Consider the following 12,016-nt stretch of genomic DNA (forward strand, 5'->3'; position numbering starts at 1 on the left):
TTTGCCCATTTAGGGATAGTCTTTACTTAATTGTTTATATTTTATGTTATAATTTTCTTTATTTCATTTATTAACTAATTGTTTAGAAATCTTTATTCAATTTAGATATAACTTTGTGTATATCAGCTAAAATTTAAATGATTCCCGCAACCTATTTTTGTCTATTGTTGTGGTATCTTTTCCTAAGTCCTTAGACAAATTTGAAATTGTCAAATATACCTATTTGGGACTTTGGTGATTGATTAAGAAGATTCTTCCACACCAAAATATAGACAGTAACATCCTTTATTAAATGGAAAGTAAATATGAGGTAAACTTTGCTTTGTTTTTCTATTAAACATTTAATTTGTGTTTATTTTTATATAAGTTTTCTGTATAAGTACACTTAGCTTCTATATGAAAAGCTAGTTTTGGCACCTGATTTATTTAATAATGTATCATTTTTCCATATATGTCTCTAGTCACTTGCCTCTGAATTAGTCTGTAAGTTTGTTGATGTTAGGAATAATGCTTTAACAAGCTGTGTGTTGTAATATCTAAAGGTATTGGTGCTTAATAATACATACTGCCTAACTGTTGAAACAACAAAGCAATTCACGATTTCAGGAAGCCACTATCAATAATGTGTACATACAGGGGATTATGAGCTGAGCTCTGCAATAAGATAAACAGAAGTGCCCATGGAACAAAGGAACAATGTAACTGAGTTTGTCCTCTTGGGGCTCACTCAGAGCCCCCAGGGTCAGAAGATATTATTTGCTGTGTTCTTGCTCATTTACATTGTCACGATGATGGGCAACGTACTCACAGTCATCACTGTGGTAGCCAGTCCAACCCTGGATTCCCCTATGTACTTCTTCCTTGGAAATTTGTCATTTCTGGATGCTGTTTATTCTACTAACTTCATCCCGAGTATGATTAAAAGCTTCATTTATGAGAAGAAAACCATTTCCTTCCAAGCTTGCATGGCCCAGCTTTTTATGGAGCACTTATTTGGTGGTGCTGAGATTTTACTCCTGGTGGTCATGTCCTATGACCGCTATGTGGCCATCTGCAAACCCTTGCATTATTTGGCAATAATGAATCAGCGAGTGTGTGTTCTGCTACTGCTCTTTGCCTGGGTTGGTGGGTTTTTGCATGCTGTCCTTCATCCTCTCTTTGTTTACAACCTTCCATTCTGTGGCCCAAATGTCATGGACCACTTTGTGTGTGACATGTACCCCTTGTTAAAACTAGCCTGCACAGACACTCACATCATTGCCCTCACAGTACTGGCCAATGATGGGGCCATCTGCGTGGTCATCTTCATGCTCTTACTCATCTCCTATGGGGTCATTCTACGCTCCCTGAAGAATCTTAATCAGGAAGGGAGGTTCAAAGCCTTGTCCACCTGTGGCTCCCACATCACTGTGGTGCTCCTCTTCTTTGTGCCCTGTATTTTTATGTATGTGAGAACTCCTTCCACTTTACCTATTGACAAATTCTTGACTGTGTTTTACACTGTTGTCACCCCTATGCTGAATCCTCTAATCTATACTCTGAGAAATGGAGAAATGAAAAATGCCATGAAAAAGCTCTGGACCAGAAAAAGAAAATGAGGCACATGGGAAATGTTTCACATATTTTCAATCAAGACTTCATCTTCCCAGGAAAGATGTGTGATTATTTAATTTAGTAAATGTATCCTCATGTTTAATAACTTGGGTGTGATGAATGTATTTATTATAAGAATACTTCCAAAGATCAAAATATGCTTTTAAATATTTCATAATTTTCTAGTTCAATGCATATATTTTGTTGAAAAAATTTTTAAGATATCCACAATTTCTTCGGGAAGGATGTATTGTTTGGGCTAAAATGTCTCTTTTGAGACTACAAGTTTATATTCCATATGATGAGTTAAGCTATAGTTAATACCATACATTTATTTAATTAGGGGAAGATTTTCACATGTTTCTCTCTTAAATAATGTAATCTTTTTCAAAATTAATAGAGTTTACTATAAATGGTGACAGACTCTATTTCTTGGGTGCAAAAATAACTGCTGATGGTGACTGCAGCCATGAAATTAAAAGATGTTTGCTCTTTGGAAGAAAAGCTATGAACAAACTAGACAGCATATTAAAGACCAGAGACATTACTTTGCCAAGAAAGGTTTGTCTAGTCAAAGCTATGGTTTTTCCAATAGTCATGTATGGACCATAAATAAGGCTGAGTGCTGAAGAATTGATGATTTTGAACTGTGGTGTTGGAGAAGACTCTTGAGATTCCCTTGGACAGCCAGGAGATCAAACCAGTCAATCCTAAAGGAAATCAATCCTGAATATTCATTGGAAGGACTGATGCTGAAGCTGAAACTCCATACTTTATAGTCACGTGATGCAAACAGCCAGGTCATTGGAAAAGACACTGATACTGGAAAAGACAGAAGGCAGGAGGAGAAAGGGACGATAGAGGATGTGATGGTTGGATGGTATCATTGACTCATGGACATGAGTTTAAGCAAGCCCCCAGAGATGGTGAAGGACAGGGAAGCCTGACATACTGCAGTCCATGGGGTCACAAAGAGTCGGACATGACAGAGTGACTGAACAACAACACAGCTATTGAAAAGAATTAGAAATATGACATAAAACTCGATTCATTGCTCTTCACATAAAGACAGCACATATTTATATTTCACATATGTGTCACTTTTGTGTCTATTAGAACTTTACATGTATTTTTTGTTTATACCATTAATTTTACATTTAATTTTTTTTGTTTATACAGCTTAGCATGTTACAGTGTAAGCTGAATGTCTCCTTTATTTGCTTACAGTGTTTCTATACATTTCTATACAAATATAGGTTTTGCTGTTATGTGTAAATTTAGAATAATAAACCATGAGCTTCAAATATACACTACAGAAGCTGTCACCAGATATTTTGGGTGATATCATTGTTAAGAAGAATGTTGACAGTATATAATTCTTATTGTTCTTATTAATGAAATAAAGATTATTATATAATAAAGATGGTGACTGTAGCCATGAAATTAAAAGACCCTTACTCCTTGGAAGAAAAGTTATGACCAACCTAGATAGCATGTTCAAAAGCAGAGACATTACTTTGCCAACAAAGGTCTGTCTAGTCAAGGCTATGGTTTTTCCAGTGGTCATGTATGGGTGTGAGAATTGGACTGTGAAGAAGGCTGAGGCCCGAAGAATTGATGCTTTTGAACTGTGGTGTTGGAGAAGACTCTTGAGAGTCCCTTGGACTGCAAGGAGATCCAACCAGTCCATTCTGAAGGAGATCAGCCCTGGGATTTCTTTGGAAGTAATGATGCTGAAGCTGAAACTCCAGTACTTTGGCCACCTCATGCGAAGAGTTGACTCATTGGAAAAGTCTCTGATGCTGGGAGGGATTGGGGGCAGGAGGAGAAGGGGATGACAGAGGATGAGATGGCTGGATGGCATCACAGACTCAATGGACGTGAGTCTGAGTGAACTCCGGGAGATGGTGATGGACAGGGAGGCCTGGCATGCTGCAATTCATGGGGTCGCAAAAGAGTCAGACCCTACTGAGTGACTGAACTGAACTGAACTGAACTGAAAGAGGCCAGAATATATTTTTCTTTTTTACAGAGATTTCATTCCTAATATTCCCCCTTTGTCTCTGAGTCAAGATTGAAGGAAGATATAATCTGGCTCTAATATATTTGAAAGCATATGGTCAAAGAAGCTTATTGTATCCATACCTTACTCAGTCTCGATTTATGAAGGGTTAAGTCTATGGGGCAATAGGTTTTCTTTTTTTTTTTCCCACTAGAAAACCACACTGTATGAGAAACATTATATCCTGATTTTTATTCCTTTACCTGGAGATTTTATGACATTCTCTCAAAGTCTTCTCAAACACATTGCTGCTGTTAAGTTGCTTCAGTCGTGTCTGACTCCGTGAGACCCCATAGATGGCAGCCCACCAGGCTCCCCCATCCCTGGGATTCTCCAGGCAAGAACACTGGAGTGGGTTGCCATTTCCTTATCCAATGCATGAAAGTGAAAAGGGAAAGTGAAGTCACTCAGTCGTGTCTGACTACTAGCGACCCCATGGACTGCAGCCCACCAGGCTCCTCCATTCCTCCTGGGATTTTCCAGGCAAGAGTACTGGAGTGGGTTGCCATTGCTAGCAAGCAATTGGGTTTAACATATTTTCAACGAGCTGCTCAGAAAGGGTCAGTGTCTCTTGCTGGCATGAATTACAGTTTAGTCTCCAAAGTCATGAGCATAAATCTGTATTCAAACATCCACAGGCCTGATCTAATAACACACATGTATATATCCCACCACACACTCAGATTGTATCCAACCTCATGTTAATCTCTATAATTATTCGCACTTAAATGTTCAATCTTATATAGGTTTCTAACAAATTGCAGATATGTGCCTATATGTGAACACACCCACATTCTGTATCTGACAACACATGGCCAGTTGGAAGGACTGATGCTGAAGCTGAAACTCCAATACGTTGGCCACCTCATGTGAAGAATTGACTCATTGGAAAAAACCCTAATGCTGGGAGGGATTGGGGGCAGGAGAAGAAGGGGACGACCGAGGATAAGATGGCTGGATGGCATCACTGACTCGATGGACATGAGTTTGAGTGAACTCCAGGAGTTGGTGTTGGACAGGGAGGCCTGGCATGCTGTGATTCATGGGGTAGCAAAGAGTCGGACACGACTGAACGACTGACGTGAACTGAACTGAGGGATGAGTTTGCATATGTATAGGCATATGGATTTGTTGTGATCACTACAGGCCTATATGTCTTATACACACGGGTGTATTTTTCCATTCACTGCCCTGCATATGATCATAATGAATTCAGGCAAAGCTTGACTAAACAGTTCTTCTCTTCCATGTGGGCTGGGCAGAGGTCATTGTCTAGTAATCGGCATATCGCTGGGCTTTAAAGGAGGGCAAAGATAGCTGCAATTACATGAATGATGCTTTGGCAGGGATGGCTAGAAGATCAGGTTCTTCTGGGTCTCTTCCTTCTTCATGGATACAGGACTATGTGAACCATGTCTGAGAAGAGAGCTTGTCAGACTTGTAAAAGAGCAGTTTAGGACTGTCAGAGGGAGGAGGCCAGAACTATCAAGTCAGGTAAGCTTCATCTCATCATTATATCCACCTGAAGTTCTGGATCTCAAGTTTTAAATCCAGACTGTTTCTATACAAGGAAGGAAGCAAAATGAAAATGTAACCTCTAGGATGGGAGAAAATTTTTGCAAATCATTAATTCATGTGGAATTAATATCTAAATATATAAATAACTTCAACTAAATAACATAAAAACAAATAACCCAATGTAAAGTGGGCCAATAACCTGAATAGATATCTTTCCAAAGAAATCATACAGATGCCAAGAGGAACATGATAATGTGCTCAACATAACTGATTGGGAGGAAATGCAAATGACACTTCACATCTGTTAGGATGGCCATATGAGATATATGGGAGACTACAGGGCCTCCCCAATGGCTCAGGAGGTGAAAAATAAACATGCAGTGTGGGAGACACAAGTTGTGAAGTACCAGTACTATAACAGGATACATAATTTTAAATTAGTGCACATCTGAAAACAGTATTTAAAAATCATGCCTTTGTAAATGATAGATCAATTTAAAAAACACAATTATTGTAATGAACATTTATTTTTTTATTTTATTTTTATTTTTTTAATTTTTATTTTTACTTTATTTTACTTTACAATACTGTATTGGTTTTGCCATACATTGACATGAATCCATCAAGGGTGTACATGAGTTCCCAATCCTGAACCCACCTCCACCTCCCACCCCATATCATCTCTCTGGATCAGATCATTTAGTTACCTACCTAAATGCTTAATTTACACAATGCTATATATTAGGATTTTATAATACATTCTTTTTATCAAATACATAAATGTGTATTTTCTTTTTCTCTTGTCATGGTGTTTTGTCTTCATGTTGACTCAAAACAGTTCAAAATTAAAGATGAGTGCTATAAAATTTTCCTCTGCTGTTTAGTTAACTTACATGAAATGGATTTTGTCAGGATCTGCTAATGACGGTGAAACACCCCTGAGGTCTTATTAGCCACAGCTAAGTAACTTTACAGATTTTGCTGCAACAGGAAATGTGGTAGTACTTTTAAGGCTTATCCAGAGGTGCCACTTATAAATAGGCAAAGTCACTTATTGTAACAGAACTAATTGTCATTTTTAAATCTTACAACTTTTCTTTCTTGGTGAACTAACAGCTGCCTGAGGCCCTGACCATGGAGCTAAGTCAGATAAGTTCATAGGTGAGAATTTCTTTTTTTCCAGGAAATCATATTGTCATGGACTCTTTTAAATAGATCTTACAAAGCATACAATAGACTTTCTTAAATGGACCCTACAAATCATACAATCACTCCTCAACCACACTTATCTGACATTTAAATCCATTTTGCAGTATACAAAGTGTTAAGAAAGACTCAAATACAATACTATCAGTTTAGAAGTGAAAATGTTCTGAGTCTTTTTCTTACATATATTATATATATACATATACATGAATATATGAATTAGTTTGAATTAAATGAGAATAACTATACAATTCACATTTGTATTCAAAATTCTCTCCAGTGTATATTACAATTTAAGATTGTCTATCTGATATTGCACAACTTAAAAAAATGTATAAAATCTACATATTAATCAAATGGATGTACTATAATTTATCCATTTCTCCAATGCTGAACATTTCATGTCATTTCTAAATTTTTCCAGTTTTTAATAATTGTGTTGAACACAATTGTGTGAATTGTGAATTGTGTTTGTAAATGTTGATTATTTTTTTCCTTTAAGAAAGTTTCCATTAGGGTTTATTCCTAGAAAGAATAGTCTAGAGACAAAAAAAGTTAAAAAAATATATTTCTTGATAGTTATTTTAAAGCATATTCATTAATTACTTCTAATTCTGACTTATGTGTACATACCTACATCTCTTTTCTGGTCTGTCAGGATATCCTACTTCATAAAAAGGAAATGCAGTGAAATTGCTATACTTTGTTTCTAGAGAAGTATACAATTTTCATCTTAGCGAAAAAAAAAAAAACAAAACCTCTTTTGTTTATTTATTTTATTTTTTAAGACTTTTTCTTTTTTTATTTCTAATTTTTATTACATTTTACTTTGGGGTGGGAGGTGGGAGGGGGGTTCAGGATTGGGAACTCATGTACACCTGTGGTGGATTCATGTCAATGTACAGCAAAACCAATACAGTATTGTTCATTTATTTTTGAAAGATATATATATTTGCAGGATATATTTTACTATATTTCTCTCCTCTTTATGTCCCCAAATTTCTCATTCTATTAGTAAGTCAGTATCCTGTATCCAGGAATGATGGGTGATGTTTGCTATGAGATGTGGAAGGAAAACATGAGAATGCATGTGGCATAAACACAAAGGAGTAGAAATGTTATTCCTATCATAGATGAATGCATTGCTGCTCTTTGGTAATGAGATTTCAGTTATTAAGGGCATTTAAAAGGGACACTCTTCATGACTTTGTGGGAACAAAAAAAATCATATACATAATAAGTGTCCAATAGATATTTGTTGAATGAATGGACTTGTAGTATGTGTCAATCATAAGTAATAGACTATATATGTGCTTGCATTAGTCTGTGAATGTAAGTGTGTATGTATAGTGCATTATCTATCTGTCTTACCCAGCTGACTAGTTCTCTCTGATATCCACATTAAAATTTTATTTTTAGAACTCAAAATAAATACTTCCTTTGATGAAAGATCCTCAACCCCTACGCAAATTTTTTTTTTTTTAATCTAAGTCCATAGAAACTATGTGTTAGTCGCTCAGTCATGTCAGACTCTTGGCAACCCCAAGGACTGTAGCCCACCAGGCCCTTCTGTCCATGGAAATCTCCAGGCAAGAATACTGGAGTGGTCTGCTATTTCCTTCTCCAAAAGAAACTACAAGTTGGTTGAATATGATTATGTTTAAATTGACTGTGGAATAGGATTTTGAAGGATAAAAAATATCAAATAATAAGCACCAGTTTGGGCTTCTCTGGTGGCTTAGATGGTAAAGAATCTGCCTACAATTTTGGAAACTCAAGTTTGTTCCCTGGGTTGGGGAGATCCCCCGGGAGAGGGAATGGCTACTCATTCTAGTATTCTTGCCTGGAGACTCCCATGAACAGAGAAGCCTGGTGAGATACAGTCCAGGGGGCACAGAGAGTCAGAGAACTAAGAGGCTAAGACTTTCACCTTCACTTCCAGTGACTCATAGACATTTCCCTAAGCTCTCTGCTTATTATAGATACTTAACATCTTTCCATAGTTACAGTTGAGGGTTCAAATGTAAATTTCATGGGTGAGAGATAGCATTTACCTAAAAATGAACTAAAAAGCCTCTTGATGAAAATGAAAGAGGAGAGCAAAAAAGTTGGCTTAAAACAAGAGAAAAAAAAAACTCAACATTCAGAAAACGAAGATCATGGCATCTGGTCCCATCACTTCACGGGAAATAGATGGGGAAACAGTGGAAACAGGGTCAGACTTTATTTTTGGGGGCTCCAAAATCACTGCAGATGGTCACTGCAGTATTGAAATTAAAAGACGCTTACTCCTTGGAAGAAAAGTTATGACCAACCTGGATAGCATATTCAAAAGCAGAGACAATACTTTGCTGACTAAGGTCCGTCTAGTCAAGGCTATGGTTTTTCCTGTGGTCATGTATGGATGTGCGAGTTGGACTGTGAAGAAGGCTGAGCACCGAAGATTGATGCTTTTGAACTGTGGTGTTGGAGAAGACTTTTGAGAGTCCCTTGGACTGCAAGGAGATCCAACCAGTTCATTCTGAAGGAGATCAACCCTGGGATTAGTTTTCATTTTTTTAAATTTTATTTTCACTTTATTTTGCTTTACCATACTGTGTTGGTTTTGCCATACATTGACATGAATCCACCATGGGTGTATACGAGCTCCCAATGCTGAATCACCCTCCCACCTCTACCCCATATCATCACTCTGGATCATCCCCATGCACCAGCCCCAAGTATCCTGTTTCCTGTATCGAACATAGACTGGCACTTCGTTTCTTACATGATAGTATACATGTTTCAATGCCATTCTCCCTAATCATACCACCCTCTCCCTCTCCCTCAGAGTCCAAAAAACTGTTCTATACATCTGTGTCTCTTTTGCTGTCTCACATGCAGGGTCATCATTACCATCATTCTAAATTCCGTGTATAAGTGTCAGTATACTGTATTGGTGTTTTCCTTTCTGGCTTACTTCACTCTGTATAATCGGCTCCTGTTTCATCCATCTTATTAGAACTGATTCAAATGTATTTTTTTTAATGGCTGAGTAATACTCCATTGTTTATATGTACCACAGCTTTCTTATCCATTCATCTGCTGATGGACATCTAGGTTGTTTCCATGTCCTGGCTATTATAAACAGTCCTGCAATGAACATTGGGGTACATATGACCCTTTCAATTCTGGTTTCCTCAGAGTGTACACCCAGCAGTGGGATTGCTGGGTCATAAGGCAGCTCTATTTGTAATTTTTTGGAATTTCACACTGTTCTCCATACTGGCTGTACTAGTTTGCATTCCCACCAACAGTGTAGGAGGGGTCCATTTCTCCACATCCTCTCCAGCATTTATTGCTTGTAGAATTTTGGATCACAGTCATTCTGACTGGTGTGAAATGGTACCTCATTGTGGTGTTGATTTGCATTTCTCTTATAATGAGTGATGTTGAGCATCTTTTCATGTGTTTGTTAGCCATCCGTACGTCTTCTTTGGAGAATTGCCTATTTAGTTCTTTTGTCCATTTTTTGATTGGGTGGTTTATTTTTCTGGAGTTGAGCTGCATAAGTTGCTTGTGTATTTTTGAGATTAGTTGTTTGTCAGTTGCTTAATTTGCTATTGTTTTCTCCCGTTCAGAAGGCTGTCTTTTTACCTTACTTATAGTTTCCTTTGCTGTGCAGAAGCTTTTAATTTTAATTAGATCCCATTTGTTTATTTTTGCTTTATTTCCAGAATTCTGGGAGGTGGATCATAGAGGATCCTGCTGTGATTTATGTCGGAGAGTGTTTTGCCTATGTTCTCCCCTAGGAGTTTTATAGTTTCTGGTCTTACATTTAGATCTTTAATCCATTTTGAGTTTAATTTTGTGTATGGTTCTAGAAAGTGATCTAGTTTCATTCTTTTACAAGTGGTTGACCAGTTTTCCCAGCACCACTTGTTGAAGAGATTGTCTTTAATCCATTGTATATTCTTGACTCCTTTGTCGAATATAAGGTGTCCATATGTGTGTGGATTTATCTCTGGGCTTTCTATTTTTTTCCATTGATCTATATTTCTGTCTTTGTGCCAGTACCATACTCTCTTAATGACTATGGCTTTGTAGTAGAGCCTGAAGTCAGGCAAGTTGATTCCTCCAGTTCCATTTTTCTTTCTCAAGATTGCTTTGGCTAATCCAGATTTTTTGTATTTCCATATAAATCTTGACATTGTTTGTTCTAGTTCTGTGAAAAATACCGCTGGTAGCTTGATAGGGATTACATTGAATCTGTAGATTGCTTTGGGTAGTATACTCCTTTTCACTATATTGATTCTTCTGATCCATGAACATGGTATATTTCTCCATCTATTAGTGTCCTCTTTGATTTCTTTCATCAGTGTTTTATAGTTTTTGATATATAGTTCTTTAGTTTCTTTAGGTAGGTATATTCCTAAGTATTTTATTCTTATCATTGCAATGGTGAATGGAATTGTTTCCTTAACTTCTTTTTCTACTTTCTCATTATTAGTGTATAGGAATGCAAGGGATTTCTGAGTGTTGATTTTATATCCTGCAAATTTATTATATTCATTTATTAGCTCTAGTAATTTTCTGGTGGAGTCTTTAGGGTTTTCTATGTAGAGGATCATGTCATCTGCAAACAGTGAGAGTTTTACTTCTTCTTTTCCAATATGGATTTCGTTTATTTCCTTTTCTGCTCTGATTGCTGTGGCCAAAACTTCCAGAACTATGTTGAATAGTAGTGGTGAAAGTGGGCACCCTTGTCTTGTTCCTGACTTTAGGGGAAATGCTTTCAATTTTTCACCATTGAGGATAATGTTTGCTGTGGGTTTGTCATATATAGCTGTTATTATGTTGAGGTTTGTTCCTTCTATACCTGCTTTCTGAAGAGTTTTTTTAAATCATAAATGGATGTTGAATTTTGTCAAAGGCTTTCCCTGCATCTATTGAGATAATCATATGGCTTTTACTTTTCAATTTGTTAATGTGGTGAATTACATTGATTGATTTGTGGATATTGAAGAATCCTTGCATCCCTGGGATAAAGCCCACTTGGTCATGGTGTATAATCTTTTTAATGTGTTGTTGGATTCTGATTGCTAGAATTTTGTTGAGGACTTTTGCATCTATGTTCATCAGTGATATTGGCCTGCAGTTTTCTTTTTTTTGTGGCGTCTTCATCAGGTTTTGGTATTAGGATGATGGTAGCCTCATAGAATGAGTTTGGAAGTTTACTTTCGTCTACAATTTTCTGGAAGAGTTTTAGTAGGATAGGTGTTAGCTCTTCTCGAATTTTTTGGCAGAATTCAGCTGTGAAGCCGTCTGGACCTGGGCTTTTGTTTGCTGGAAGATTTCTGATTATAGTTTCAATTCCCATGCTTGTGATGGGTCTGTTAAGATTTTCTATTTCTTCCTGGTTCAGTTTTGGAAAGATGTACTTTTCAAAGAATTTGTCCATTTCTTCCACGTTATCCATTTTATTGGCATGTAATTGCTGATAGTAGTCTCTTATGATCCTTTGTATTTCTGTGTTGTCTGTTGTGAGCTCTCCATTTTCATTCCTAATTTTACTGATTTTATTCTTCTCCCTTTGTTTCTTGATGAGTCTGGCTAATGGTTTGTCAGTTTTATTTATCCTTTAGAAGAACCACCTTT

The 12,016-nt window shown here is 36.9% G+C and overlaps 2 protein-coding genes across 2 annotated transcripts in view; both read left to right on the top strand.

Moving 5' to 3' along the window:
* The window catches only part of LOC102181832 (NADPH--cytochrome P450 reductase), a gene marked incomplete in the record, with an annotated part of 1,163,480 nt that overhangs the window by 614,449 nt on the left and 537,015 nt on the right, over positions 1 to 12,016 (top strand).
* Positions 681 to 1,598, top strand: LOC102191789 (olfactory receptor 4A15-like). Its single transcript, XM_005701449.2, has one exon. The coding sequence runs from the start codon at positions 681 to 683 to the stop codon at positions 1,596 to 1,598; it is 918 nt and encodes a 305-aa protein (XP_005701506.2).

Source organism: Capra hircus, chromosome 25, assembly GCF_001704415.2.
Source record: "Capra hircus breed San Clemente chromosome 25, ASM170441v1, whole genome shotgun sequence".
NCBI lineage: Eukaryota > Metazoa > Chordata > Mammalia > Artiodactyla > Bovidae > Capra > Capra hircus.

What these genes read in the sequence shown, in the direction of transcription:
- LOC102191789 (XM_005701449.2), top strand. Translation starts at nt 681, where the DNA reads ATGGAACAAAGGAACAATGTAACTGAGTTTGTCCTCTTGGGGCTCACT.